This window comes from Phyllostomus hastatus, unplaced genomic scaffold (genome assembly GCF_019186645.2).
Source record: "Phyllostomus hastatus isolate PE091 unplaced genomic scaffold, TTU_PhHast_1.1 phas_scaffold_501, whole genome shotgun sequence".
NCBI lineage: Eukaryota > Metazoa > Chordata > Mammalia > Chiroptera > Phyllostomidae > Phyllostomus > Phyllostomus hastatus.
This window is the reverse complement of record NW_025334033.1, coordinates 48,103,794-48,130,025: the sequence shown is the minus strand read 5'-3', so window position 1 is coordinate 48,130,025 and position 26,232 is coordinate 48,103,794. Positions and strand designations below refer to the sequence as shown.

Sequence of the window (26,232 nt, the reverse complement as noted above, 5' to 3'; positions counted from 1 at the left end):
TTTCTCTCCCTCTCTTTCTCCCTCCCTTCTCTTCTCTTTAGAAATAAATAAATAAAATATTGTTTAAAAAAGAAAAACAGTAGCATATAAGTAAAATGCCACAAACTGAAGTATTTGACATAAGATAATTAATATCCTTCATAAATATCTTCTCCAAATCAATAGCAAAAAAACTAACCACCATCAGAAAGACAACTGACCAATAACACAAGAAAAATACCTCCATTTCACTAGTAATCCAAACACTGAAAAACTAAACACATCTCTGTCACAGTTCTGTCAAAACACTAAACACTCAATGTTATCAAAAGTACAAAAAAACAAAAAGCCCTCAAACTGGTGGTCATCATAATTACAAGGTGAAATCTTTAGAATTTGGCAATATATACTGAAAATCTTAAAAATGGATATAGCTTCCTAGTAATTCTAAAGTATGACTAAATTTACTCATTTAAAATTTAAATACCATAATGATCAATGTTTGAATTTGAAAATAACTGAAAACTAAAAACATGATATTAAATATGGTATACCCACAAAATGGAAAACTGTTAAGTCAAAAATAATATCACAGAAAAAGAAATGGTTTCACTGTTTCAAATATTTCATGAGTACCTCTCAGTGTCAGATGCTATTTTAGAGCTGGGAATATAATAGTTTATAGAGAAAAAAAGGCCTCTGCCTTCAAGAAACTTGGAAATATTGTACTAATAAATGACTAAGTAAGATAATTTCAGATAGTGATTAATGCTATGAACATAATTATGACAAGCATAAATTATGTATCCAATGCACAAAGAGGGTAATCATGTTAGAGATGGAGAAAACACGAGGGGTAATCCCAAAAAAACAGAATTTACTTTTAAAAAATTGTGTATTTATTCTTACATATTTAAACTTTAGTCACCTGCAAAGTACTCTCCATTTGATGCAATACACCTATCAAGACATTTTTTTCCAGTGCTCAAAACAGTTTTGATTTTGTCAATTTTGAAGCCTTTTAATGCTTCTGCCATTTTTTGTTTCACCTCCTCCACATTGGCAAAATGTTTCCCTCTTATGACTTTTTCATCCAGGGTAACCAAAAAAGTCGACAGGGGCAAAATCAGGTAAATAGGGAGGATAGGGCACAGGGGTCAAGCCGCTTTTGGTCAAAAACTGCTGAACACTCAGCGTGGTACAGGCAGGAGTGCTAGTAAGTCACCCAGCATGAAACGGGCGAACTGCTGAAAGAGTCTTCAGAAAAACTCACTGAAGCCAATGCAGCCTCTCACACAGTCGGCTGGTCCACTGATACAGATGGGTCCCTAGAACACCCACCTAGCAGGGGAAGCCTATACTACGAGGGGCCCATGCTCCAGAAGATAATTCCTGGGGTTTTCTGAGGTCCCCCTCATATATTTGAAAAAGGATAAATGACTTTCACTGCACTGGAAAACATACAGAAACATTACCTGTCTTACAGCATTTCTATCTTGATACCTGAAATACTTCTTATCTTACTGAGCGGAAACATCGCATAGTGGTTAAAGGCACGGGCTCCAGATCTGACTCTGGATCTCTCTCACCTTAGGTTCCACATCTGCAAGTCGGGGATAATCACAGTGTGTGCCTCAGAATTGTTTTCAAGACTGAATGAGCTTATGGATGTCAACTGTTCACGTAAAAATTGTTTTTTAAGTCACACTGGTGGTAATAAAGTCACAATGAACTTTTGACTATGGACAAAGTCCCTCGATCAAAAAGAGAGAGTGGGAGGGGCCAAGATAATGCAATAGCACGTGACTGACCCCCAGGGAGAATACTTGAGCTGGGACAGAAAAGGAAGCCTCCAGGAAGAGGTGACATTTACACAGATTTGAACTCCAAGAAGTCAGTTACGTAAAGATCTAGGGATAGAGCAGTTAGGTTTCTAGGGTGAAAATAAAGAATTGAAAAATACTCACAAGAGATTAAGTGAAAAATTCAATGATAAATATGAAGTAAAATATTCAAATTTACTAGATTTATAATTTTATTTATAAGCATAAATAATATATAAGTACGAAGATTTATAAGTCATGCTTTATTATTACTTTAGGTGTTTTTCACTGACTTTCGTCTTTGGTGTGAATAATTATTATACAATTATAACTATTGATTACAACATGTTACTTAGCAGTAAGGCTAAGGACATTGATTTAATCCCCCAGCTATGCCAGTTAGCTTTGCTGTGATGTAATGTGACAATCTGTACTTGTCACGGCATCCATAGTGGTACGACCTATCACTGCCTTAAAACCACACGGACAGAACAGGCACAACACAGTATCACATCACTGTACACAGGCAAGATCTACATCATTACAGAGTGACATGGCTTCCCTTACCTTGGGCCATTGCTGTCCTTTCTCCTAGTTGAACAGTTGCCTTGCTCAGCTTTGGCTCGCTGATCTGGGAACTCATTTGCGTTCCTATCTACAACTTCTCCAGCATCAAGTGCTCTGTGGAGTCGATAGTTGACCATCTTCAGAACAATGAAAACAGCAGCTATCACAGGACAATAAACTGCAACTATAATCATGGAAGAAGGAAGGGCCTTTAAGAGAAAAAAAATATGCATTTTTAAATATCTTATACTTGATTCAATTGAAGAAATCTGTAACTATAATAAACATACACAGTCACACAGAAAGCAACAATTATGTTACCAGCACTAAGCTGCAAAGTATAAGACAGTACTGCCCAGTGCAGTAGCCACTAGATACCTGGGGCTATTGAGCACCTGAAATGTGGTTAGTCTGACCTGAGTTGTGCACGGTAAAGAAAAAACACAGGGTTTTGCCCTGGATGGTGTGGCTCAGTGGATTGAGTGCTGGCCTGTGAACCAAAGGGTCCCCAGTTCAATTCCTAGTAAGGGCACATGCCTGGGTTGCAGGCCAGGTCCCCAGTGGGGGATGTGTGGAAGGCAATCACACATTGATGCTTCTCTTCTCTTTCTCCTTCCCTTCCCCTCTCTCTAAAAATAAATAAAATCTTTTAAAAGAATAACACAAGAATTTGAAGACTTGTTATGAAAAATAAAAGAATGCTAAATATCATCAATAATTTTTATATTGAGTACATGTTGAAATAACATTTACTATACTGTTAAATAAAATATTAAAAGTTAATTTGATCCATTTATTCTTACTGAATTTTACTGTGGCTACTAGAAAAATTTTAATTACATATATGGTTCACATTACATTTCCACTGGACAGTACTGGCATAAACTCCATGCCAAAACACTTGTAATATACAATTGGAGAGTTAATGTATCATATTACATGATATGAATAAGACAGGGTTGTGATCCAAATACATATAATCTCTGTTCACGTTGCTCTTTGTAAGTTTAAAGTATAAACATTCTTTGTGTCCAGAAAATTGCAAGTTAAAACTGTCATGAGAATCCTTAGAACTGTAACTGTAAACCCGGGTAAGACATGGGAGCCACGCATAATCCAAGTTGTTTTATTTTAAAATATACTCAAGACACTTAGAAATTGTAGATCGCCAAATAAAATAATACAGAACAGAAGCAAGTAATAAACACAACTGAAATAGGCCAGAAGCATCCTGGGCACAGGGATTACAGGCTCATCATACTTGGGGATTCAGTGCTGTGGCCTCGGGTCCCGGCGGCAGGCTGGGAGACCACCTGACTCAGAAGGCACGGCTGCCCCAGAGTCACTGTCGGCAGAGACTATAAAACTGGGCTCAACTTATGTCCACTTTCATGTGAAAAAACTCCAGGATATCTACAACTCTAGATTCCAAATGTTTTTGTAAGATTCAACTTCAATTATCTGAAATATGACTCTAAATTTGCTTGGAAAGGTAACCTCAAATTGCTTCAGGTGGTGAAACCAAAAAGATCCTGACGATCCAGGGAGATTCAGATTATAGGTATAATAAAAGGGCTTTTTGTTTGTTTGTTTCTTTCTTTCTTTCTTTAGTGATTTGGGAGGGAGAAAGAAAGTGTGTGGGTTAAAACTGGGGATGAGTAAAAAAGTAACTCAGGCTTACAGTTTAAGAGTTTTGGGTTGGATATGAGCATAACAGGTACATATTTGCTATTTTAAATACTTAGATTAAGAAGTCATTTATATCAGTATATCTAAAAAATAAAACTGTAATTCCAATTTAAAATGTCATAGAATAACTGATTTCAGCTTATAATCGTAAAATGAAAAATGTATTTAAAATTTTACAAAATCCATAAATATCAGGTTTAAAAGAGTTAAGTACTTAGAAATATTTGTCATATAACTTAAGTACTTAAAATGAATACTAAATTTATAAATGCCGTTTAAATTAAAAGGGCCTTAAGCTGTATTTCAAAAACCAAACTTCTAAAAAAATTGTTAAAATATTTTCAATCTATAAAGAGTTTAAAATTTTAAGTAGTTTAATTTGTAGCATTAATAAATCTAACATACGCTATAAAACTAAAGTGCCCTGAATAACCTTTATCTAGCAGGAAATACACATACTACACATACACACTCATTCAAATTCACAAAAATTTCAAAGCAAACACAAATATGAACACATATATATATTGCTCATAGTATTTATCGAATATCTGCATAATGCTGGTCTACATATGATATGTTCACATAAGAACTAGAATTCTTGGAGATCATTTAGTTCAAAACCCTCGTTTCCACACAGAAAACTGAAGACCTACTAGCTTTGGATGACTTAGCCAAGATCACCACCTTAATAACATCTGAACAACAAAATTAAGCCAGGTTTCTAACACCTACGCCGCTGCATGTTTCATTATATACCACAATACCAATTCCATTTTCAAATGTAAAGTGCCAATGAAAATAGGAGTCAAGGTTCCATCATTACTCACCAGTAGTCCAAATTAAGATTAAAATGATTGATTACATTATTAAGTGGATAGGAGAGCACCTCACCATTACTCTTCAGAGTGGCAAATTCAGTGGAAATGTTAATGGCCTTTCCATACAGAAAAGATAAAAGAGGCTACTTAATATTGAATGGTCTATCATATTTGCCTCTACGAAAGAGTTAAAGATTAGGAATACTTAAAACAGACCTAAGTAAACTCTCCCTGCTTTTTTGTCAAAAGCAGTAGATAAGTGAGTGTCAAGAAACACACTTAAATATGTAGGATCTATATAGTAAGTACAGAATTCCTTAACTTTTTAATGTTGAATATCGAAAAGACTGGAAACAAAATTGTAAGTGACCATTTCACACTGGAAACCAGTATCAGATGATTAACATTTATATTTTCTACTCTAACTACAAACGGTACCCATTCATTTTATACCGTGTGATTCAAATCCTTAAGCCCTGTCAGAGGTTGCCCTAGAGGTTCCTAGGTGCAGAGGACAGCTGTGCTCCACGTTCCACTTCTCCCGAAACAGGTGAAGTGCACAGACACATAGGGCTGTCGTGTGACTCTGTCCTCTGCTTGTTCTCTGCTCTGCTTGCGTTACTTCACTGGGCTCTCAGCTGATCCCAGCACAACTGACAATGTTATTATCAAGTCATAAATAAATCATAAACCTCCCCTGTAACTGTGCTTCACCATTTACAAGATGTCTGCATTTAATAAATAAATAAAATACATTTTTTTAAAAGCCCAAGTTAGTGTGGCTCAGTGGATTGAGCACCAGCCTACAAACCAAAAGGTTGCCGGTTTGATTCCCTATCAGGGCACATGCCAGGGTTGCAAGCCAGGTCGCCCCAGTTGGGGGTAAGTGAGAGGCCACCAACTGATGTTTCTCTCCCCCTCTTTTTCCCTCCCTTACCCTCTCTCTGAAAATAAAGAAAATCTTTAAAGAAAAAAAAAGTCTGCATTTACAGTCTCAGTAAAAATCAAACACCAAAAAAAAATTGAAACTAGGTCACCTATTTTTTAGTTTTACAGGTTATATACCAGAGAGCAAACCTAGTAGTATTTACTATTTGCTTTTACATTTTGTTAAATTGGAGATATCAATACTGTGTTTTCAAAGAAAGATGTTCAGAATTCCATTTACCAACAAACAGCATCTCATGGAAAAGCAAATTCTTTTTCCTGAAGAAAAAATTTTTAACAAGATAAAATTGCTATGTTGCTGTTAAAAATACAATTCTTATATCCCATTCAACAACCCAATTCTAAATTAAAACATCTATTTTGAAATTGTTTTGGCAGGTGTTTATTGACTTAAGGTTAATTATGTTCCCTAACAAGAAAGAGTACTAGTGTTTTGTAAAGGACATCTTTTGTCTTAGGTTGTATTATTTTATTGTATATGTCATCTTTAAGTTAGTGCTGGTGCAATCAAGCACACTGGCTGCCCTCGGATAATAAAATCAATCTATCTTATCTTCACACAAATGTCTGTCTATTGTTACAAATTGCTTATATAGAAAGGCTGGTTTTACTTCTTCCCTAGGATACCACAAACAGTGAAGAGCAGAGAATGAAGGTGGTGCAGCAGGTGGTGCAACACTGGTGGAAACACAAGGCCCTCATTAAGTAACTAGAAAGGTCACAGGACTGCAAGCTCAAAATAAAGACTTGCAGTCATCACAGACTTGAGTACTCTTGCTGCACGTCTTAACAATCTATCCTCACAGCAAAAGGTTGAAATATTAAAACAGACAGGCTGAGGTTTTTTCGATTCAATTATGCTATAATTAGTTAACTTCTTGATTTCTGAGATTTCCTTATCATGTAATCATACTCAGGCATTTGGACCAGTTCAGTAAGAAATCCATGATCTGAAAATGAACAAAACAGAGAGCCCAGAAATAAATCCACACCTATATGGTCAATTAACATATCACAAAGAAGGCAAGAACACACAATGGGTAAACACAATGTATTCAATAAATTGTGCTGGGAAAATTGGACAGATACATGCAAAAAAAAAAAAAACCCAAAACAACCAGACCAACTTCTTACACAAATACAAGAATTAATTCAAAATAGATTAAAGACCTAATTGTTAGACTCAAAACCATAAAACTCCTAGAAGAAAACAGAAGCAATAAAATCTCGGACATTTCTCTTAGCAATATTTTTTTCATATATTTTCCTCAGGCAAGGGAAACAAATGAGACTAAATTGAACTAAAAGTTTTTGTACAGCAAAGGAAGTCACCAACAAAATGAATAGACAACCAACTGAACTGAAAAAGATATTTGCATGCCTTGGCTAGTGTGGCTTAGTGAACTGAGTGTCAGACTGCAAACAAACGGGTCACTGGTTCGATTCCCTCTCAGGGTACATGCCTGTGTTGCAGGCCAGGCCCCCACTATGGGGTGCTTGAGAGGCAACCACACATTGATGTTTCTCTCCCTCTCTTTGTCCCTTTCCCCTCTCAAAAAATAAATAACATCTTTAAAAGAAAAAGATATTCACCAATGATACACCCAATAAGGGGTTAATATCCAAAATGTATAAAGAATTCATAACACCAGAAAAACAAACAATCCAAGTAGAAAATGGGCAGAGGACCTGAATAGATACTTCTCCAAAGAGAACACACAGATGGCCAACAGATATATGAAAAGATGCTCAAACATCACTAATCATCAAAGAAATGCAAATTAAAACCACATTCATAATATCACATCACGCATGTCAGAATGGTTATCATCAATAAATTAACAAACAATAAGTACTGGCAAGGATGTGATGAAAAGGGAACCCTCATGCACTGTTGGTGGGAATGCAGACTGGTACAACCACTATCAAAAACAGTATGGAGGTTCCTCAAAATACTAAAAATTGAAGTGCTTCATGACCCAGCCATTCTACTTCAAGGAATATATCTACAGAAACCCAAAACACTGATTCAAAAGAATATATGCACCCCTATGTTCATTCCAGCACTACATACAATAAACAAGATTTGGAAACAGCCCAAGTACCCATCAGTTGATGAGTAGAATAAAAAAGCTGTGGTACATTTACATAGTGGAACACTACTCAGCTCTAAAAAAGAAGGAAATCTTACCTTTTGTGACAACATAGATGGATCTGGAGAGTATTATGCTAAGAAATAAGCCAGTCAGAGATTTTGTAGTGTAGAAAATAGTGAAAATTATAAATCCAACAAAGCATAAACAATGAGCATATGTCTTTACATTGCTGCCTAAGGAAATGAGCATTGTATTACATGTCACCTTCTTACTGTGCAGTAAGCTAAGCTATAGGGGAGAATTAGTCACTTGAGTTCTGAAATGAAATGTAAGATAAAGAGGTTACTTCACAACTGTGATAATTCTAGTATGATCATTTTTGTAATTCCAACTATAATCCTATAATAGTTCTTAGTAGAACTATCTTGATTCATACACCCTTTTATAACTTAGTAACTTGACATTTTGGTGTATGAATCACTCTTTTACCAGTTTAATCAGTCTAAGTAAATCCAAGTAATTTGATAAAAAAAAATCAGTAAATTCATAAAAACAATTCATCTAAATGGTAAATACAAGGACCAGAAGCTGCCTCATAAACTCCAACTTAAATAACCTGACATTTCTTTATTCCATTTGTTTCTGATATATTCTATTGAAACAATTTTAAGAACTCATTAACAAGGACTATCAACACTACTTTGCAATTCTTAAGAATAGCATCCAGGTTATCTTCTTACTATATTTCACAAAATACTAGTTCAGGATATATTCAATGGGATTACTTTATGGGCCAATACATGTAAAACAAGGGGATTCCTCTTACACTTATGAACTATGCTGACATTTTTTAAAGATTTTATTTATTTACTTTTAGACAGAGGGGAAGGGAGGGAGAAAGAGAGGGAAAGAAAGATCAATGTGTGGGTACCTGTCGAGTACCCCCTATTGAGGACCTAGCCCACAACCCAGGCATGTGCTAACTGGGAATTGAACCAACAACCGTTTGGTTCACAGGCCAGCACTCAATCCACTGAGCCACACCAGGCAGGACTAACTATGCTGCTATTGATGTAATATACCATACATGTACAAAGTAAATAGCTCAAATTTCATGCTTAAAAGTCAAAATAATTCAATTCAGTAACAAAAGTATAAAGCCAAAGGAAAGATAAGACTATAAGGATCAAATAAGAATAAATATTTTGAGATAAAATCATCATACACAAAAAACTAGGTCTTCAGGAGTTAATTATGGTCTTTTATGTTTCACTAAAATTCACAGAAATTACAAGCTGAGACCCTAACACAAGAAGGTAAATCAGTAAAATTTATAAATTTGAAGTATATTAACTCTCAAGAGTATTAATAGAACCCATACATCATTTTGCCCTGAACTCACTCAGTTTGTTTGAAACATAGTAATGGTATTGTATGCTTATATAATCCATTCCTATCTTTAAAATTAAACACTAAAATTAGGTAATGTATCACACACAAGAATTAACGTGAGGTAAATATGAAAGATACCTAACAAAACAAAAATGAAGGAAGGTATACAACATGTCTTACTACTACCACTTCCTCCTTTTCCTAAAGGCAACTTTGACAATATGTAAGAGCTTTGTTCATTCATTCAACATATACTTACTGAACACCTTTTAAGTCCCAGATAGTCTTCTGAGGAATGGCAATACTGCCATAAACAAGACCCTTTCCCTCCCTATCTTCTTAAAAATGACTAATTTAGTGTTTTACTAAGCAGCAGTTGCTTTAAATGGGTATCTTATAACAGCCTTTTAAAGAAAGCACTATCATCATCTCCATTTTACAGAAAAGAAAATTGAGACTATGAAGTCATTTGCTGGCAGCTGGTAAGTGGTAGAAACAGGATTTCTATCCAGTCTGACTTCAGTGACTAAGAACCTAAGTTTTAACCACTGCATTTGACAGTCTCCTTGCAAGGCAGTGTTTTTCAACTTTTTCTCATTACTGCCTTTTTAAACAGACATTGTTTTCCCTAATCACTCCCTGAGAAATAACAGAAAGTGTGTGAGTGTGTGTACACACTGGTTTCTGCACCTGGTCCCCAGAACAGAACTCCTAAAACTCTCAGAATTTCCTAAGTGCTAAGAGCAGTGAGCACATCTTTTGTTCTAATATTTGGTCTTTGACTCTGGTTCCTGACACCTAAATTTCTAAAGTGATAAGAATGTCTCTTGTTCCAAATAAGTGACTCTGGGTGGGCTCCTGGAGCGGGGCTGGTCACCTGAAGGACCAAGAAATATTAGGAGCCTGGAATTTTCAGCCTCACTCCTCATTCTCCAGAGGGAAGAGGGGCTAGAAAAGGAGTTAATAACTGATCATGTCTACGTGATGAAGACTCCATAAAACCCCAAAGGAGGGGTTTGGGGAGCTTCCAGGCTGTTGAATTCCTAGAGGTGCTAGAGAGCTGGCACCCGCAGACTGACAAAGAACATTCTGCACCCCTTCCCATACACCTTGCCCTATACAGTCTGTCCCAGCTGGATATTCCTCTGTATCCTTTACCATATCCTTTTATTATAAACCGGTAAACAGCAAGTAAACTGTTTTCCTGAATTCCGTTGGGCTGCTCTAGGAAATTAAACAAACCCGAGGATGGGGTCATGGAAACCTCCAATTTATAGCCAATTGGTCAGAAGCACAGGTAGATAACCTGCACTTGGGATTGGCATTGGAATGCAGGGGGGAAAGAAGGAGAGTCTCGTGGGACTGAGCCCATACACTACGACCAGGTAGAAGATGTCAGACACGAATCAAATCGGAGGGCACCCAGCTGGTGTCTCAGAAAACTGCTTGGTGGGGTAGGAGGGTGGGGAACCACACATCTGGTGTCAGAGGTGTCAGAAGTGTTATACGTGTGGTAGCAGTATGAATAAAAGAAAATCACACTGAAGTGTTGGTTTTCTAACCACCCTTCCCCTCATGAAATTTTACCACCACTGATACGCTATATTTCTGTATGTACCGTCTGTCTATCTGTACTTTATACATTAAAAGATGTTTTCTTCACACCCCCAAGAACTAATTTTCACCCTCTTCAGGGTGACATCATACCCACTGAGAAAGCATGCTCTAGAGCAAAGTTTCTCAGCTTCAGCACTGCTGACATTTTTAGCCAAATAAACCTATGTTGAAGGGGGGCTGTCCAACGCATTACCGGATGTTTATGCTGAAACACGGACAGCACCTACCTGAAACCAACAGCACTGCTGTGCCTCAAAGTTAAAATTGGTCGAAAGTTACCAGCTCTCAAAACATACAGCTCATTAGCAACAACTGCATTCTTGCTGTTATTTACATACTCATAAGGACTAAAGTTACAGGTTTGTTCATAAAAAACTGGAATGAACAGAATATAAGCCAACAGCAAATGCTGCCATCTCTGTAGTTGGAGGGAAAGGGTACATGCAACAGCAGTGGCAAATCAAGAAGGAAACAGTCTTTTACATAAACACAGCAGGAAAAGAACCCCACATTAGGACAATAAGTGAAAGGGTAATTAAACTTTAATAAAATCCATTTATAATGCATGCCATAGAACAGAATAACTAACCCCCACCCCCTCCAAAATGATGAGTGAGACAAATTGTCCCACTTTAAGCCTATGCGAGAACCATAATGAATCCCTGGGAGAACACTGCGCTTTGTAATGGGCTTCCACTGTATTCAGAGAATATGCTAGTCAAAAAGGTGAACCAGCCCTGATGAAAGGGGTTTGGAGTGTAGCTGGTTTGATTCCTGGGTTCAATTCCCCAACCGGAACAAGCCCGGGTTGAGGCTGGTCCTTGCTTGGGAGAGTGCTGGAGGATCGATGTTTCTCTCACACATCAATGTTTCTTTCTCTCCCTCTTTCTCTGTTTCCTTCCCCTCTCTCTGAAAATGAATAAATAAATCTTTTTTTAATAAAAGGGGGGACCAAAATAGGGCTATAATTAGATGGTGATGGAAAGGGCAGCTCTGAAAATTCTAGATTCAGAATACATATTGAAAAGAAGGGACACTTAGTTCATCTCAATTCAATCACAGGTAGGCTTTCAGGACCAGATTAATCAGAAAAGCATCTTTTAGGACTGTGTACAGGAGGATGGTGGACAGTGACTGGTGGTGGTCCTGAGGTCAAAGGGAAGAAATGGCAGAGGCAACCTGCAGAACCCTGAGCCAGTGATTTAACTTGTAGGAGCTTCTGTTTCCTCATCTGTAAGATGAGGATAATAACAGCTATCTTCATTTCACAGGGCTCATATCCTCGTATGATGAGGATAAAGTCAGAGAACTTTAAAGTAGATCGTACATGGCCATATACAGCACAGTAACTATGTGACAGTTTAATAATATTTAAACAATGTAGTGACAAAACCAAGATAAGTAAACAAAAGATCTCTGAGTAGAAACGGTTCAGAGGCACCAAAGATGAGCTACAAGGAAAGGAGGTAGGTTAAGACTTGTGAGACCTCAGAACACGTGAAGGTAAATACCAGACTGTAATGAATGACAAGAAGTCACTGAAAAACATACAAACACTTCCATAATATGATAAACAAATAAACAAACTGTGTGTTTAACAGTAAAACACTAAAATTCCCATTAAAGTAGGGAACACGGCAAGGCTATACATATTTTTAGCATTATTTAATACAGATGTATAAAGTATCATGCAAAGTAATTACATGAGAAAAAATATAAATAGTGGAAAGAAGTTAAAATTTTTATTTACAAATATAATTGCATACCTGAAAAAGCCTTTTAAACTAAAAGTACTAGAAAGTATAAGCTAATCCCATAAAGTTTCTGGTTGCAAAATTAATAAATTAAAATCAATAGTTTTGGATGGCATCCTGGAACAGAAAAAAGACACAAGTAAAAACTGAAGGAACCTGAATACAGTATGGGCTGCAAGTTAATGATGATGTGGCAGTACTGGTCACTGGCTGCACAAATGCACCACGGTAATGTGAAAGGCTAACGACAGGGGAAACTGGGCGCAGGGTATATGGATGGGAGTTCTCTTTACTATCAACTTTTCTATGTATCTCAAACTTCTTCTTTTCTTTTTTCTGCCTTTCCCCGCAAGCCCTCTCCACCTCCTTCCCCTGTTTCCAACCGCCCCCTCCTTGTTACTGTCCATGTGTCCTTAATAATTGTTCCTGTAAACCCTTCACCCTTCTCCCCCATTATCCCCTCACCTCTCCCCTCTGGTCACTGTCAGCCTGTTCTCTATTTCAATGTCTTTGGTTATATTTTGCTTGCTTGTTCATTTTGTTGATTAAGTCCAGTTAAAGGTGAGATCATATGGTATTTGTCTTTCACCCCCTGGCTTATTTCACTTAGCAAAATGCTCTGCAGTTCCATCCATGCTGTCACAAAGGGTATAAGCTCCTTCTTTCTTTCTGCTGCACAGAATTCCATTGTGTAAATGTACCATCCTTTTTTGATCCACTCATTTTCTGATGGGCACTTAGGTTGCTTCCAACACTTGGCTATTGTAAATTGTGCTGCTATGAACATTGGGGTGCGTAGGTTCTTTTGTATTGGTGTTTCAGGGTTCTTAGAATATAATCCCAGCAGTGGAATTGCCAGGTCAAAAAGCAGTTCCATTTTTACTTTTCTGAGGAAATTCCATTCTGTTTTCTATAGGGGCTGCACCAGTCTGCAATCCCACCAACAGTGCACTAGGGTTCCCTTTTCTCCACAACCTCTCCAACACTTGTTTGTTGCTTTGTTTATGATGGTCATTCTAACTGTTGTGAAGTGGTATCCCACTGTGGTTTTAATTTGCATATCCTTGATGGCTTGTGATGCTGAGCATCTTTTCACATGTGTCTGGGTCCTTTGTATGTCCTCCTTGGAGAAGTGTCTGTTCAATAAAACTTCTAAAATAAGTTTGTATTTTAAAAATCAATAGTTTTCTTGCCTACAAGCAATAACCCATTAGAAACATAGTGATAGAAATGGTTCTGCTCTGGCCAGGTAACTCAGCTGATTGGAGCATTGTCCCAATATGCCAGGGTTGTGAGTTTGATCCCAGGTTGGAGGCGCACACAAGAATATACGGATGGGGGGAACAACAAACTGATCTTTGTCTGTCTCTCTGTCTCTCTCTGTAATCAATAAAAATTTAAAAAAGAAGTGGTTCCATTTACCCTCATGTTAGAAACTAAAATCTTACTATCTAAAAAATAATAATCCTAAGGGAAAATATGCAAGGTAAACAGAAAATTAAAAAAATAAAATCTACTGCCCTGGCTGGTGTAGCTCAATGGATTGAGTGTGGGACTGTGAACCAAAAGGTCACCAGCTCGACTCCCAGTCGGAACACACGCCTGGGTTGCAGGCCAGGTCTCCAGTAGTGGGCATGCAAGAGGCAACCAGACATTGATGTTTCTCTTCCTCTCCCCATCCTTTCCTCTGTAAAAATAAATTTTAAAATCTTTTAAAAAAATAAAATAAAATCTACTGAGGCACATAAAAGAAATGAAGAGATCACCTTAACTCAATAAAGATGTCAAACTTCCTGCATAAAGTAATCTACAAATTCAACCTCTTTCAATCAAAAATTCAATGGAATCCCTGGGAGACTTAAGAAAATGGAAGAATAAACATACAAGAATAGCAAGGAAGAAGGAGGAGGAGGGAACAATGGCAAGGAAGAATAACAAAGATTACCACTATAAAAGAAAAATATATAAGTATATCAAACTAGGATTACTAAAAAATATGATATTCATATAAGGACAGACAAATTGGTAAAACAGAAAATGCAAATACCACAGTGGGAACTCATATTAAAAGGGCGACATTTAAACCACTAATAAAAAGATGGAACTCTTTAATCAGGTTGATTGGGACAATTGCCTATCCAAAAAAAAAATTGTTTTTACTAGGTGCTCACATACTGTTTATAGCAAAATAAATTCCAATGGGCTAAACTATACAACTATTAGATATCTGCATATGCATTACAAAGGACTAATCTCCTTAATATACAAACGGTCTCAGATAATAAGAAATAACCAAGCAGAAAATAGATTTAAAAAATGCATAAAGCACATGAACTGGTTCCCCTACCCCCAAAAAAGACGCTAAGCTTATGAAAAGCTGCTCAATCCCTCTCAAAATAGGAAAGATGCAAATTGAAAACACTCTAAAATACTATTCCTTGCCAATGAAAACAGCAAAACTGTATGAGGCTGTGGCACACAAGAGCACAAACTCTCATACGTGGCTCGCAGGCATGCAGAATGAGTGATACAGCCCTTCTGAGAGGCAATTTGGCAGTACCTTTCAAAATTTCAAAAGCATGTACTCTTTAACCAAGCAATCTTATTTCTAAGAATTTATCTTAATACTGTATCTGGACACCCGTAAGATGATATTTGTAAAAATTACAGCATGGGCCCTGGCTGGTGCAGTTCAGTGGATTGAGAGTGGGCCTGTGAACCAAAGGGTTGCCAGTTTGATTCCCAGTCTAGGGCACATGCCTGGGTTGTGGGCCAGGTCCCCAGTACGGGGCACATGAGAGGCAGCCACACATTGATGTTTCTTTCCCTTTCTTTCTCCTTCCTTTCCCCTCTCTCTAAAAACAAAAAAAAAAAATCTTAAAAAAATAAAATCACAGCATGGTTTGTGTTAGCAAAAGACTGCAAACAAATTAAATGCCTATCAGCAGAAAACATGTTAAATAATACATATCCAGGCAACGGAATACTATGCAACTATTTTTAAAAAAAGGAACCACCCTGACCGGCGTGGCTAAGTTGGTTGGGCATCATCCTGCAAACCAAAAGGTCACCTGTTGGATTCCCAGCCAGGGCACATGCCTGGTTCCTGGTCAGGGCACATGTGAGAAGCAACCGATTGTCAACATTTCTCTCTTATATAGATGTTTCCATGTTTTTCTCCCTCCAATCCCCTCTCTCTAAAAGGAAGTAAATAAATTAAATCTTTTTTTTTTAAAAAAAAAAAGGCCCTGGCTCATGTGGCTCAGTGGATTGAGTGCCAGCCTGCAAACCAAAGGGTCACTGGTTTGATTCCCAGTGAGAGCACATGTCTGGGTTGCAGGCCAGGTCCCCGGGAGGAGGCACTCAAGAGGCAACCATACACTGATGTTTTGGTCCCCCTCTCCCTCCCTTCGCCTCTCTAAAAATAAATAAATAAAATCTAAAAAAAAAAAATGAACCCAACAAAAGAAAGTCCTGGACCAGACAGCTGCACTGGTGAATTCTACCAAATATTTAAGTAAGAATTAATACCACTCTCAAACTCTTAAAAAAGATGAAATACAGAGTAACATTTCCAAATTCATTTTATGAGGCCAGCATCACCCTGATAACAAAACCAGACAAGGATGCCACAAAAAATGAAATTACAGATCAATATCCCTGATGAGCATCCATGCAAAAATCCTCAACAAAGTGTTAGCAATCCAAATAAATAATACATTAAAAGGATCACATGACATGATCAAATGGGATCTATTCTAGCAAAGCAAAGATGGTTTAACATCAATCAATGTGATATACCACATTAACAAAATGAAAAACAAAAATCATGATTACCTCAATAGATGCAAAAAAAAAAAAGCATCTGACAAAATTCAACATCCCTTTCTGATAAAAACTCTCAACAAAGTGAGTATAGAGAGAATGTACCTCAACATAATAAAGATCATATATGACAAGCCCACAGCTAATATCATAATCAACAGTGAAAAGTGGTTTATTGGGGTTTTCTTAATTCTTTGTTTTTACATCCTTTCTTTTAACTATTCTAGATACTGACCAGGAATAGTAATATTATAAACATAAATTATATTCTGAGAGTTAAAAAATAATTCACTAAGAAAGCCTTATCATGTTAGATGTATTATAATACTATAATACTGATAGCAAAGCAAACCACTACACCCAAGAACATAAATTCTTTTAATAAACTATCTTTTCTCCAGAACAAAGATGCATTTGCCTGGTGGGAAGATTATGGGGAATGCTGCTTTAGGACTAATAACAAATCTCATGAAGGTCCTCCACATCAATCCGTCTAGGAAATAACTGGATGTTCCTTCCCATTCCTGAGCACTTCGTGACACATAAGGAATTAGTCATATTCTACCTTGTAATACGGTTATTGTCTCATTGCCTCCAACTTACAAATTAGGAAAAAGCAGCATTATACAGAAAGCTAAGACACTGGTGTCCATTCTATGTGAATGAGGTCTAAAGTCTTTCTCATTTTTAGAATTATTTCATTTAATATTATTATTCATATGTAAAATATATCAATTTTAAAATAGCCTAACACATGTTAAGGGTCAATGCATGATTTAAAAATCATTCTGAATACTCTCCTCTTTTGTCCATCTAAAATGTATCTATCACAAACATGAAATCTTTTACTAATTTTTCTTATGATGCAATTTGATAAATTTTTATAAACTGTAAAATCCTTTAAAGAATAACATCTTGGCATGGTAGGAAAAAGAGTAAGAAAACAATATTAAAAGTGATGATACTAAATGCAATATTTTATCCTGAATTGGATCCTGAAGGAGAAAAGGAACATTAGTGGAAAAAGTGGTGAAATCCCAATAGTTTGCTAATAGTACTTATACAATGTTAATTTCTTAATTTTGATAAATGTACCATGGTTATGTGAGATTTTAATATCAGAGGAAGCCAGGCAAAGGGTACAGAAGAACTCTACACTATCTTTGCAACTTTTCTGTAAACCTAAAATTACTTCAAAATATAAAGTTTTAAAGACATTAACTGTGGTGTATGAATCTGTTTAGTTTATGTCTAGACAACATTCAGGGAGTGAGGAGGAACAGTAAAAGTAAGTGGCCAGATACGTGATTCAAGCTTCTCAAACTTGTGACTAATCTTCCTGCCTATTCTTAGGGCAGCTGGCACTCAGGGTTCTACGTGGTTTGCACAAAGTAGTACAGAATAGGACTTTTTTTTCCCCCTTAAAACCTCAAAAGGAAATGGCTTGCTTTTCCTTAGGTTTTCTTTTCCTTCTTATCATAACACAAAGCAAAAGAGACTAGCACCAGCAGTGCAAGTTATAAAAGATCCAACCCGTCGGATTCTAAAGACAAAGGAAGAGAATGCAAGTCTGAACTGTTTTTACAATTCCACCAAAGAAAGCATTTAACCAACTCCTTGGGGGACAGGCAGAGGAACCGGAGGAATCGAAATACTAACTACTTATTTCACTGGAAATCGGTAAAATTCATCTACATGCTAAAACAGCATAAAATCTACAGAATGTCTGTTATAATCTGCCCTTTTCCACACCAGTCTACACTATTTTAGTGTTACTATTCCTGGGTGTCCTAGGTACAAAATAATGCTCTGCCTACCCTAGCTACACACAGAGACAGGAAAACCAACTGATTTAACTAAGATTAAATAACAGAAAGATGCAATCGATCTCCCAAAGAAACATTTCTGCTTGTTTATCAGTTGCCTGCTGTGAAAATTATCTGAGTACAGAATATAGGAAAGATCAGATAAAAGTCATATGACATATGCTAGTGCAATAAACATCCTTAATTCAGACTAAGAAAAGACTGAATTAGAAAAGTACTTTAAGGGTACTTTATCTGCCTGTTATCAAAAACAGACTATTACTAAAATAATTTTATTCAACGTTCCACTGAATAAGAAATTTATAAAACTAAGACCCTGTTTTGGAAAGTGTTCAGTAAAGGTGGGAAGACAAGTACTCTTAATACTGTTGATAAAAATTTAAGTTAGCACTACCTTTAAGGAGGGCAATTTGGCATTTTCAACCATTTTCTTTTTTTATTAAGATTGTATTGGAGAGAGAAGAGGGAATTTCAGGGGAGAATGGGAAGGGTTTACAGGGACAAATTTAAAGGACACATGGACAAAAACTAGGGGGAGGGTGGTAATGGGAGGGAAGTGGGGAGGGATGGGTGGGTGGGCTGGAATGGGAGTAAAAGGGAGAAAACTGTACTTGAACAAAGATTAAAATAAAATTTAAAAAAAGACTGCATTTACTTATGTTTAGGGAGAGGGGACAGGAGGAAGAAAGACAGAGAGGGAGAGAAACACCCATGTGTGAGAGAACCATAGACCAGCTGCCCCTCGTATGCCCCCAACTGGGGACATGGCCCACAACCCAGGCCTGTGCCCTGACAGAGAATTGAACCAGTGACCTTTTGGTTTGCAGGTCAGCACTCAATCCACTGAGCCACACTAGCCAGGGATCGATAATTTTCTTCTCCTCAAAATACTCTCCTGCCTTGGCTTCTGTAATGGGTTCCTTCCTTCACCTTCCTCTTACTTTCTTGTCTCCTTTGCTGAACCATTTTCTTTTTAAAGAATTATACTTTTCCCTAGATCTTATCTACTCTGTAACTTGGATTATCCTCTATCATGCTGATAACTTCCAAGTAAGTTTTACCCCAAATTTCTCTCCTTAACATTTCCTTCAACACTCTGAACTCTTGTTCTCCAACCTCAAAGGCACCCTCAATACTGCCTGGCAACCTCCCATCTCCTGCTAGTCAGTTCACTTTCCACTCTCCAAAAATAAGAATCACATTTCACCTACTGGAAATCCACTGCAAACCTTGAGTATCGTCCTTACTTCCCCCTTCACTCAACAAAAAAAATACTCTCTGAACTTCAAGGAGATTACATAAATCAGAAAAGATCTATCTCAACTTTCACCACCACATTCTTATCCCTTCCTGCATCAGCATTCATCCTTCCCTTCCTTTCTCCCTCCCTCCGGACAATGAGCATTTACTCCCTGTGCTTCCTGGGCCACACACCTAGTTTGCCTTTGCAGGAACCTCATGTTATGAGTTTCTCATTCATATTCTTTCTTGTTATAAAGATTTACTCAATGCTTGTAAAATGAATTACTTATCAAATAAAAATATGCATATCCTTTAATTGAACAAGTTTACTTCTAGGAATTTATACAAAAGACTAGTACAAAGAATTAGATTCCAAGAATATTTACCCAAGTGTTTTCTAAATAGCTAAAAACTACAACCTACATAACCAATAACCAAATGATTAGACACACCCCTACTGTGGTCTCCTAGAGAGCTATTAAAACTGCACTTTTTTTCCCCACACGGAAACATTCACAATCATCAGTCAAGTGAAATAGGAGGCTTCAGAACAGCACAAATTTTATGAGCCCATTTTTGAAAGGAAAAAGTATAATATATATTTATTTATAAGCTCCAAATACATTTTGATTGCTACATTGTTCAACAGCCTGAGTGAATGGGACTGCAGGTGGTTTTTTATTTTCCTCTTTCTACTCTTCTATAATTTCTGAGTTGGCATATACATATTTGAATAAAAAAGGTTGTAGTGTGTTGACAATTACAGATACAAGACCAAGCAGCAGCCAGCCCTGCAAGGAGCAAAAAGGAAGAGTAGGTATCCCTTCAGAAGGTAGCACATGCAGAGACCAGGCAGGAGGAGGAACGAGTTCAGTGGGTTGAAGTAACAGAAAGGGGGCCAGTGCAACTATAGCACAGAGAGAAAACTGCACATACTGCAGACAAAGGCAGAATTGGGGGGTGGGGGTTGTAGTAAAGATACTAGACTCTATTCTAAATGCAAACGATTCTAAAATATCATTGAATGATATTAATGGGGAACGAGGGGGTGACACAAACAGATTGATGTCTTTTGCTTTGTGGAGAAAGAGTTGTAGGAAGAACAGAAGCTAAGGTAGCAATGCAGACAAAAAGTTAGTGTGGCCGAGAAAGCGGAAGGAGGTCTGAGATGCCTGTAAGACAATCAAGAGAAGACGCTGAGTAGGCCACTGGATTTAAGTCAGGGGTTGGGAATTGTGGACATATTGATCAAGTTCTTTAAACTGACCTGGATGTTTATAAAACACAAATTAATGGGCAACACTCCACATCTTCTGCATCAGAATGGACGTGCACAAGTGCACGTTTTAAACATGTTCAAGTGATTCTGATGTCAGCTGGAGTCTGAGATACACTAAAGAGATTTCAGTGTTATAGTTCATCACCTGGGGTATAACTCTTTATAGAAGAAAACAATACGTGAAGCAATATGTTAAGACAAGGGTTTTACTTCCTATCTAATCTCCTGAAGTCATAGAACATTATAGAGGAAACGCTGTTTTAATAAGCCATTCTTCAAAGGACTTTCACCGAAGGCCACTCAGAAGGTGAATGATTTCTTCTATTTCGTAAGTATTTTCTTACACAATGCCCACGTAATTTCTCACAAACGAGTAAATCAAGGTTCAGAAAAGTGGAGAGTCTTGCCCGAAGGACATTCAATAGCAGACCCAAGACACACAAATCAAGATAACACCAATCCCAGTCTGCTTTCCAGCACACAGAAATGCCACGAAGTTCACACCCACAAAGCTCACCATCTGTGACATGTCATGTGCAAAATTAATCATAACAAGATAAAATGGGGTGAATGTCTTAAGGGAAACAAAACAGTGACAGCAAGAAGAAAAAACTTGTTGACTTTCACAACTTAAAAGTATTACAACTGCAGAAACTATAAATTCTACCTTTAAAATATCCATAAAAGCTACTAACAGCAAGTGTTTGAATCCTATACAGAAAGTCCTAAGACCTTATTGTGCTAAGCAAGGTAAGTCAGACAAATACAAGTACTGTATGATTGTAACAGGGTGCAGCCAAGAGAGGGGCCCCAAATAGGGATTTGTAATAGGGTCCAGAACTCAAGGTGTCCAGGAAATATTAGAAAAATATATATATGATGTCCTCACCCCCACCAGTCTGAGCTGAGGGATGGGACACATGGAGCAGGGCCATTCAGAGCTGTTTTGTATAGCAACCGCTTTGCAGCTAACCTCTGGCATGGTCATTTAAAATATCTATAACCTTTAACCGGTTTCATAGATATGTTAAATAGCTGTGGCCATGCTTTGAGTCAGGGGGATGGAAGTGACTTCCATCCAAGGCATAACTGGAAGGCAACTCCCCCTGGTTACAGCGCCTGCATGAGAGCTTGGAGATGACTGGCTCCATGCCATGGGGCCACACCTGCCCAGACTCACTACAGCAGCCCAGTAAAGCTGGAAGAATACAGGAATGCTGGCAGGTGTAACTGATTGTAGGAAGAGTCGAAAATGGGGCTACAGAGGAAGACTGGTGCTGGGATTTAAACCCAAGAGCAGCAGCCATGCCAAGAGAGCACCATGAGGCTTTAGTGGAGTAGGTTGGGACCCCTTGGCTTGGGCTAAAGTTAGGACCACATGGCTTTGGGGTGCTCCTTTTTGCCACGCTGCTTAGGAAGCAGGAGAGACTTTGCTGGGAAGAAAAGGGGTGAAATGACTCTTGCTGATGGGCCATGAGAAGATGCCGCATGGTTTTGGATTAACTGGAGATTGTGGCAGAGACACAGCTGATGGTGCCGGGAGCCTGAATCAAGGACTTCTTTTCCTGAGATACAGTACCCCAGACTGGGCAGAGGGAGAAGGAAGGACTGTGTGCATTTGTGGGTATTCTAAAGGACGTTAGTATTTTAACGAAGACGTTAAGTCATTACTCTAAGTCTGTATAACTTTTAAATAAATTCCTTTTCACCAATCTCTGGCATTGAGAGACGCCTTTCCTCTGGCAGTGGGCAAAGTGAACCTAGTATGGTGGGGAACCCCTGGGGAAAAAGGGGGAGTCCTTTTGGTAATAGTATATCATACACCCCACCATTTGTTCTGTAACACGATCACTTAATATATGGAACTTAAAACAGTCAAACCCATTTTTTTAAAGGGTACAAACTTGGGACCAGTAGTAAATAAAACACAGAGAACTGGTGTGTATATGTATAAAATATTATGCTATTGTTATGTAATGTGATAAATCTCACTACAACAGCAATCACATTATAATGTATAGAAGTGTTAAAATAACAAGTTGGGCCCTGACCAGTGTGGCTCAGTTGGTTGGAGCATCATCCTGTAAACTGAAAGGTCACAGGTTCGACTCCCAGTTCGATTCCTAGGCATATGCCTAGTTTGCAAGTTCAGTCCCCAGTCAGGGGACTGAACATACAAAAGGCAACGTACTTGCATGTACAAGAGGCAACCGACTGGTATTTCTCTCCCTCTCTTTCTCCTTCCATTCCCCCTCTCTCTATAATAAATAAGCATGTCCTCAGGTGAGTATAAGAATAAAAGTTGTACACCTTCCATTTATACAATATTTTATGTGAAATTTGCTCAATAAAAAAATTTTAACTACAACAAAAACAGAAAAGCACTGACTACATTTACCAAAACAGACAGATATTAAAAACAAAAGCCCGCCCTGGCTAGTGTGGCTCAGTGGACTGAGCGCCGGCCTGCAAACCAAAAACAACAAAAGTCCTAAGAATCTTCCTAACTCAAGGTACGACTTCTGCAGACTCTGACTCTAAGTAAAAGCTGCCAGTAAGACGGCTTTGAGAGTTCTATGTAAATCAAATCCCAGCTCACATCTGCCTCAAGTCACAAAACAAGTCACTGATGGCTGAACCTTAGGTATCTTCATCAATAAAGTGAGGACACAGGGTTTGTGTGGAGAACAGGACCAATAAAGTGGCATTGGTCCGACTACGATAGCAACAAGTATATAAAATAAAGTGGAGTCACTTATGTCAACTAAAATGGCTGTCAGTCAGCCATGACACTTTGGTTCAAGAGGAAAATTACCTAAGCAGAACAAACACATCTGGCAAGGAGACACATCTGCCCATGTGGTCAGAGCAGCCGTGTCTGCAGAGTGAGACCATCCATAGACAGGTTCCAGGGAAAATTCCACACTTGCCAGCAGGGGTGTCAAGCACAGCCATGAACCACCCATAGGCTCCTGAGCAAATTCCCCATTTGGCAGCAGGGGTGCCAAGACATTTATCGAAAAGACCCAGAGGGGTGGCACTCACCACTTTCAAGGTATAACTGAGGCAGGATCCAGACCACTGCTGAGACAGCCGAGCTCCACACACCAGAGTGCTGCTCCACGCCATGCTCATTTCCCGTGGCATCGGCCACCAGAGGTTCTGCCCTGCTGGACTGAGGACCACGTCTGCCCTGCTGCCCACCTGGCTCCTGAAGTCCTTCCCTGCAAGACGCTGACAACTCCCTTGCCCACCATGCTGTCTCCTGAACTTGCAGACTGAAACCCTGGGGTTCGGGTTCGTTATCCCCCATTAATTGCTGTGTGAGTAGGATATTCATGTATGTTGATGTTCTACTGTGAGTGAACTGCATTCAATAACAGCTAAGTGAGCAACATAGTTACTGTGTGCGACTCTTGTCTATTCCTTGTGAGCAGACAGCTAGCCGAGCAGTTGCCCGGCTGACTTATAAGAAAGACTGTATCACAAACATATGCTCGTGACAGTTGGGGATAAAGAGCATAATAAATAGTTATCATCATCTATAATTATTATTGGAAGAACAAAGAGTAATAATCTATAACTGTCTGGGATTTTCCTTCAAGTGTGTATTTCAAACTACCCACCTTAATACTGAAGTACCAGTATGCTTCCTAAAATGTTAACAAATCCTCTTTGCTGGCTGCCCCGAAACTAAGATCATCCCCTGACTATAAGCTCAGGGTCACGACAGTCCTAATGCTTATAACTGTTCACTCTCCCCAAGCTTGACTTTAGGTTCCTTGATGGCAACAGCTATGTCTTGTTCATTTCCAATCCTTTATTTAATATCTCAGCACTGACTCTGTGCTTGGCATTGACACTGGTCCTGACAATAACTCGGTGAACTTTCAGCAGATTTGTTTGGGTTGGTTCTCAGCCTTTTCCTGCCTGTTGCTGAATCTGGTACAATCAGCTCCTCCAAATGATCTAAGTTTTTAAGCTCTATTTTCACCAAAAGTTGAAAGCGCGTTTTTTTTTAACACATTAGTCTCTGCCCTCTTAGAGCTTATAATCTAATGAGACAAGAGAGACATGAAGTAAATAAATGTATGCCAATTAGTGGTAAGTGCCATCAAACAAAGAAGGGTTGGGGCTAGGAAGTACTGTAGGAGCTGGGAAGTTGGTATTTTACACAGGTTATTAGGGAAAGCCTCACATATAAGTGAAAGCTGAAATAAGTGGAGCACGTCACACAGACACCTGGAGGAAAGGAGTCGTCCAGACAGAGGGCAAGGAGAATGTGCAAAGGCCATGAGGCAGAAACAGTTGTGTGGAATAAATTTTAAGAAGGTAAATGTATATGGGGTGGGGGGAGTGACAGACCCAAGGGAGGGCAGGCTCTGCAAGCAGAAGAGTTTAAAGAATCACTCAGACTTCTGTATGGAGAATAGAGAATAAAGAATGGAAGCAGTGAGCCTGATTAGAACACTGAAATAATCTAGAAGAGACAGCGGTGGCTGAACCCAGGAAGTGATGACGATTTGCTGGATTCTAGTTAGGTTTTGAAGGCAGAATTCACAAGATGTGTTCATAAACTGGATGTGACGAGAGAAGAATAATCAAGGAGAGCTTTTAAGATTTAATAAGAGTTCCCATTAACTGAGACAAGTCAGAGAAACAATTTTCCCAGAACCCAGCAAACTGCCCAGTACATGGTAGACACTCAGATATTACTTGTGAATTAAATTTAACTGAATAAACTCCCCAAATGAAGCACTAAACTCAGTGTATTGCTTTCTACTTGCTCTGTTTTCTTTAGTAATGTTTGTTAAACACCCAAAGACTTAGCCACCAGCACAGTTCACATGCTAACATGGAAACCTTACACTGGGACACAGCACCTCATCCTTACATCTCAAAGACCTGTTTCAGTTTTAAGTTCACAATCCTCCTGGATATAACAGAAATCCCCTACGAAAGAAAGCTCTGTGACAGCCTGAGCATTCTTACACCCAAAGTAATTAACCTGTTCATTAATGATGTCATATTCCTGGAAGGTACAGAAGCACAAAGAGGACTCCCTAGGCCAGAATTAATTGAAAATTATTATACTTTGTGATAAGTTTTCAGAATGGAACAAGACTGTACAAGTCCCCTAAAAAAATAAGCCATCAGTCATCAGCATTTTTGAAATGGTCTCTTTGCCTCAAGCAATAAGTCCCTTCAAAACAATTTCAATGAAAAATTAAAATCTGCTTGAGAAAAGTGAGATTCAGCACATCTTCCCCCATGCAAGTGCTTTTCTTGCCAATTAGTAAAAATAAGCTTCGCTTAAGGAAAAGTTGGGTGTCCTGACCTTCGGCACTTCTTACAGTCGAGGTGTCAGATTTTC

The 26,232-nt window shown here is 38.2% G+C and overlaps 1 protein-coding gene across 6 annotated transcripts in view; it reads right to left on the bottom strand.

The window, feature by feature from the left end:
* PCNX1 (pecanex 1) overlaps positions 1 to 26,232 on the bottom strand; it is a 123,829-nt gene that overhangs the window by 96,218 nt on the left and 1,379 nt on the right. For 5 of the 6 annotated variants that reach the window (XM_045823012.1, XM_045823013.1, XM_045823016.1 and 2 more), the window contains exon 2: positions 2,370 to 2,578. In XM_045823012.1, coding sequence (XP_045678968.1) covers positions 2,370 to 2,578 — 209 coding nt within the window. Of the gene's footprint in view, positions 1 to 2,369; positions 2,579 to 23,903; positions 24,825 to 26,232 lie in introns of those variants that run through there. The other variant, XM_045823015.1, reaches the window with a different exon arrangement.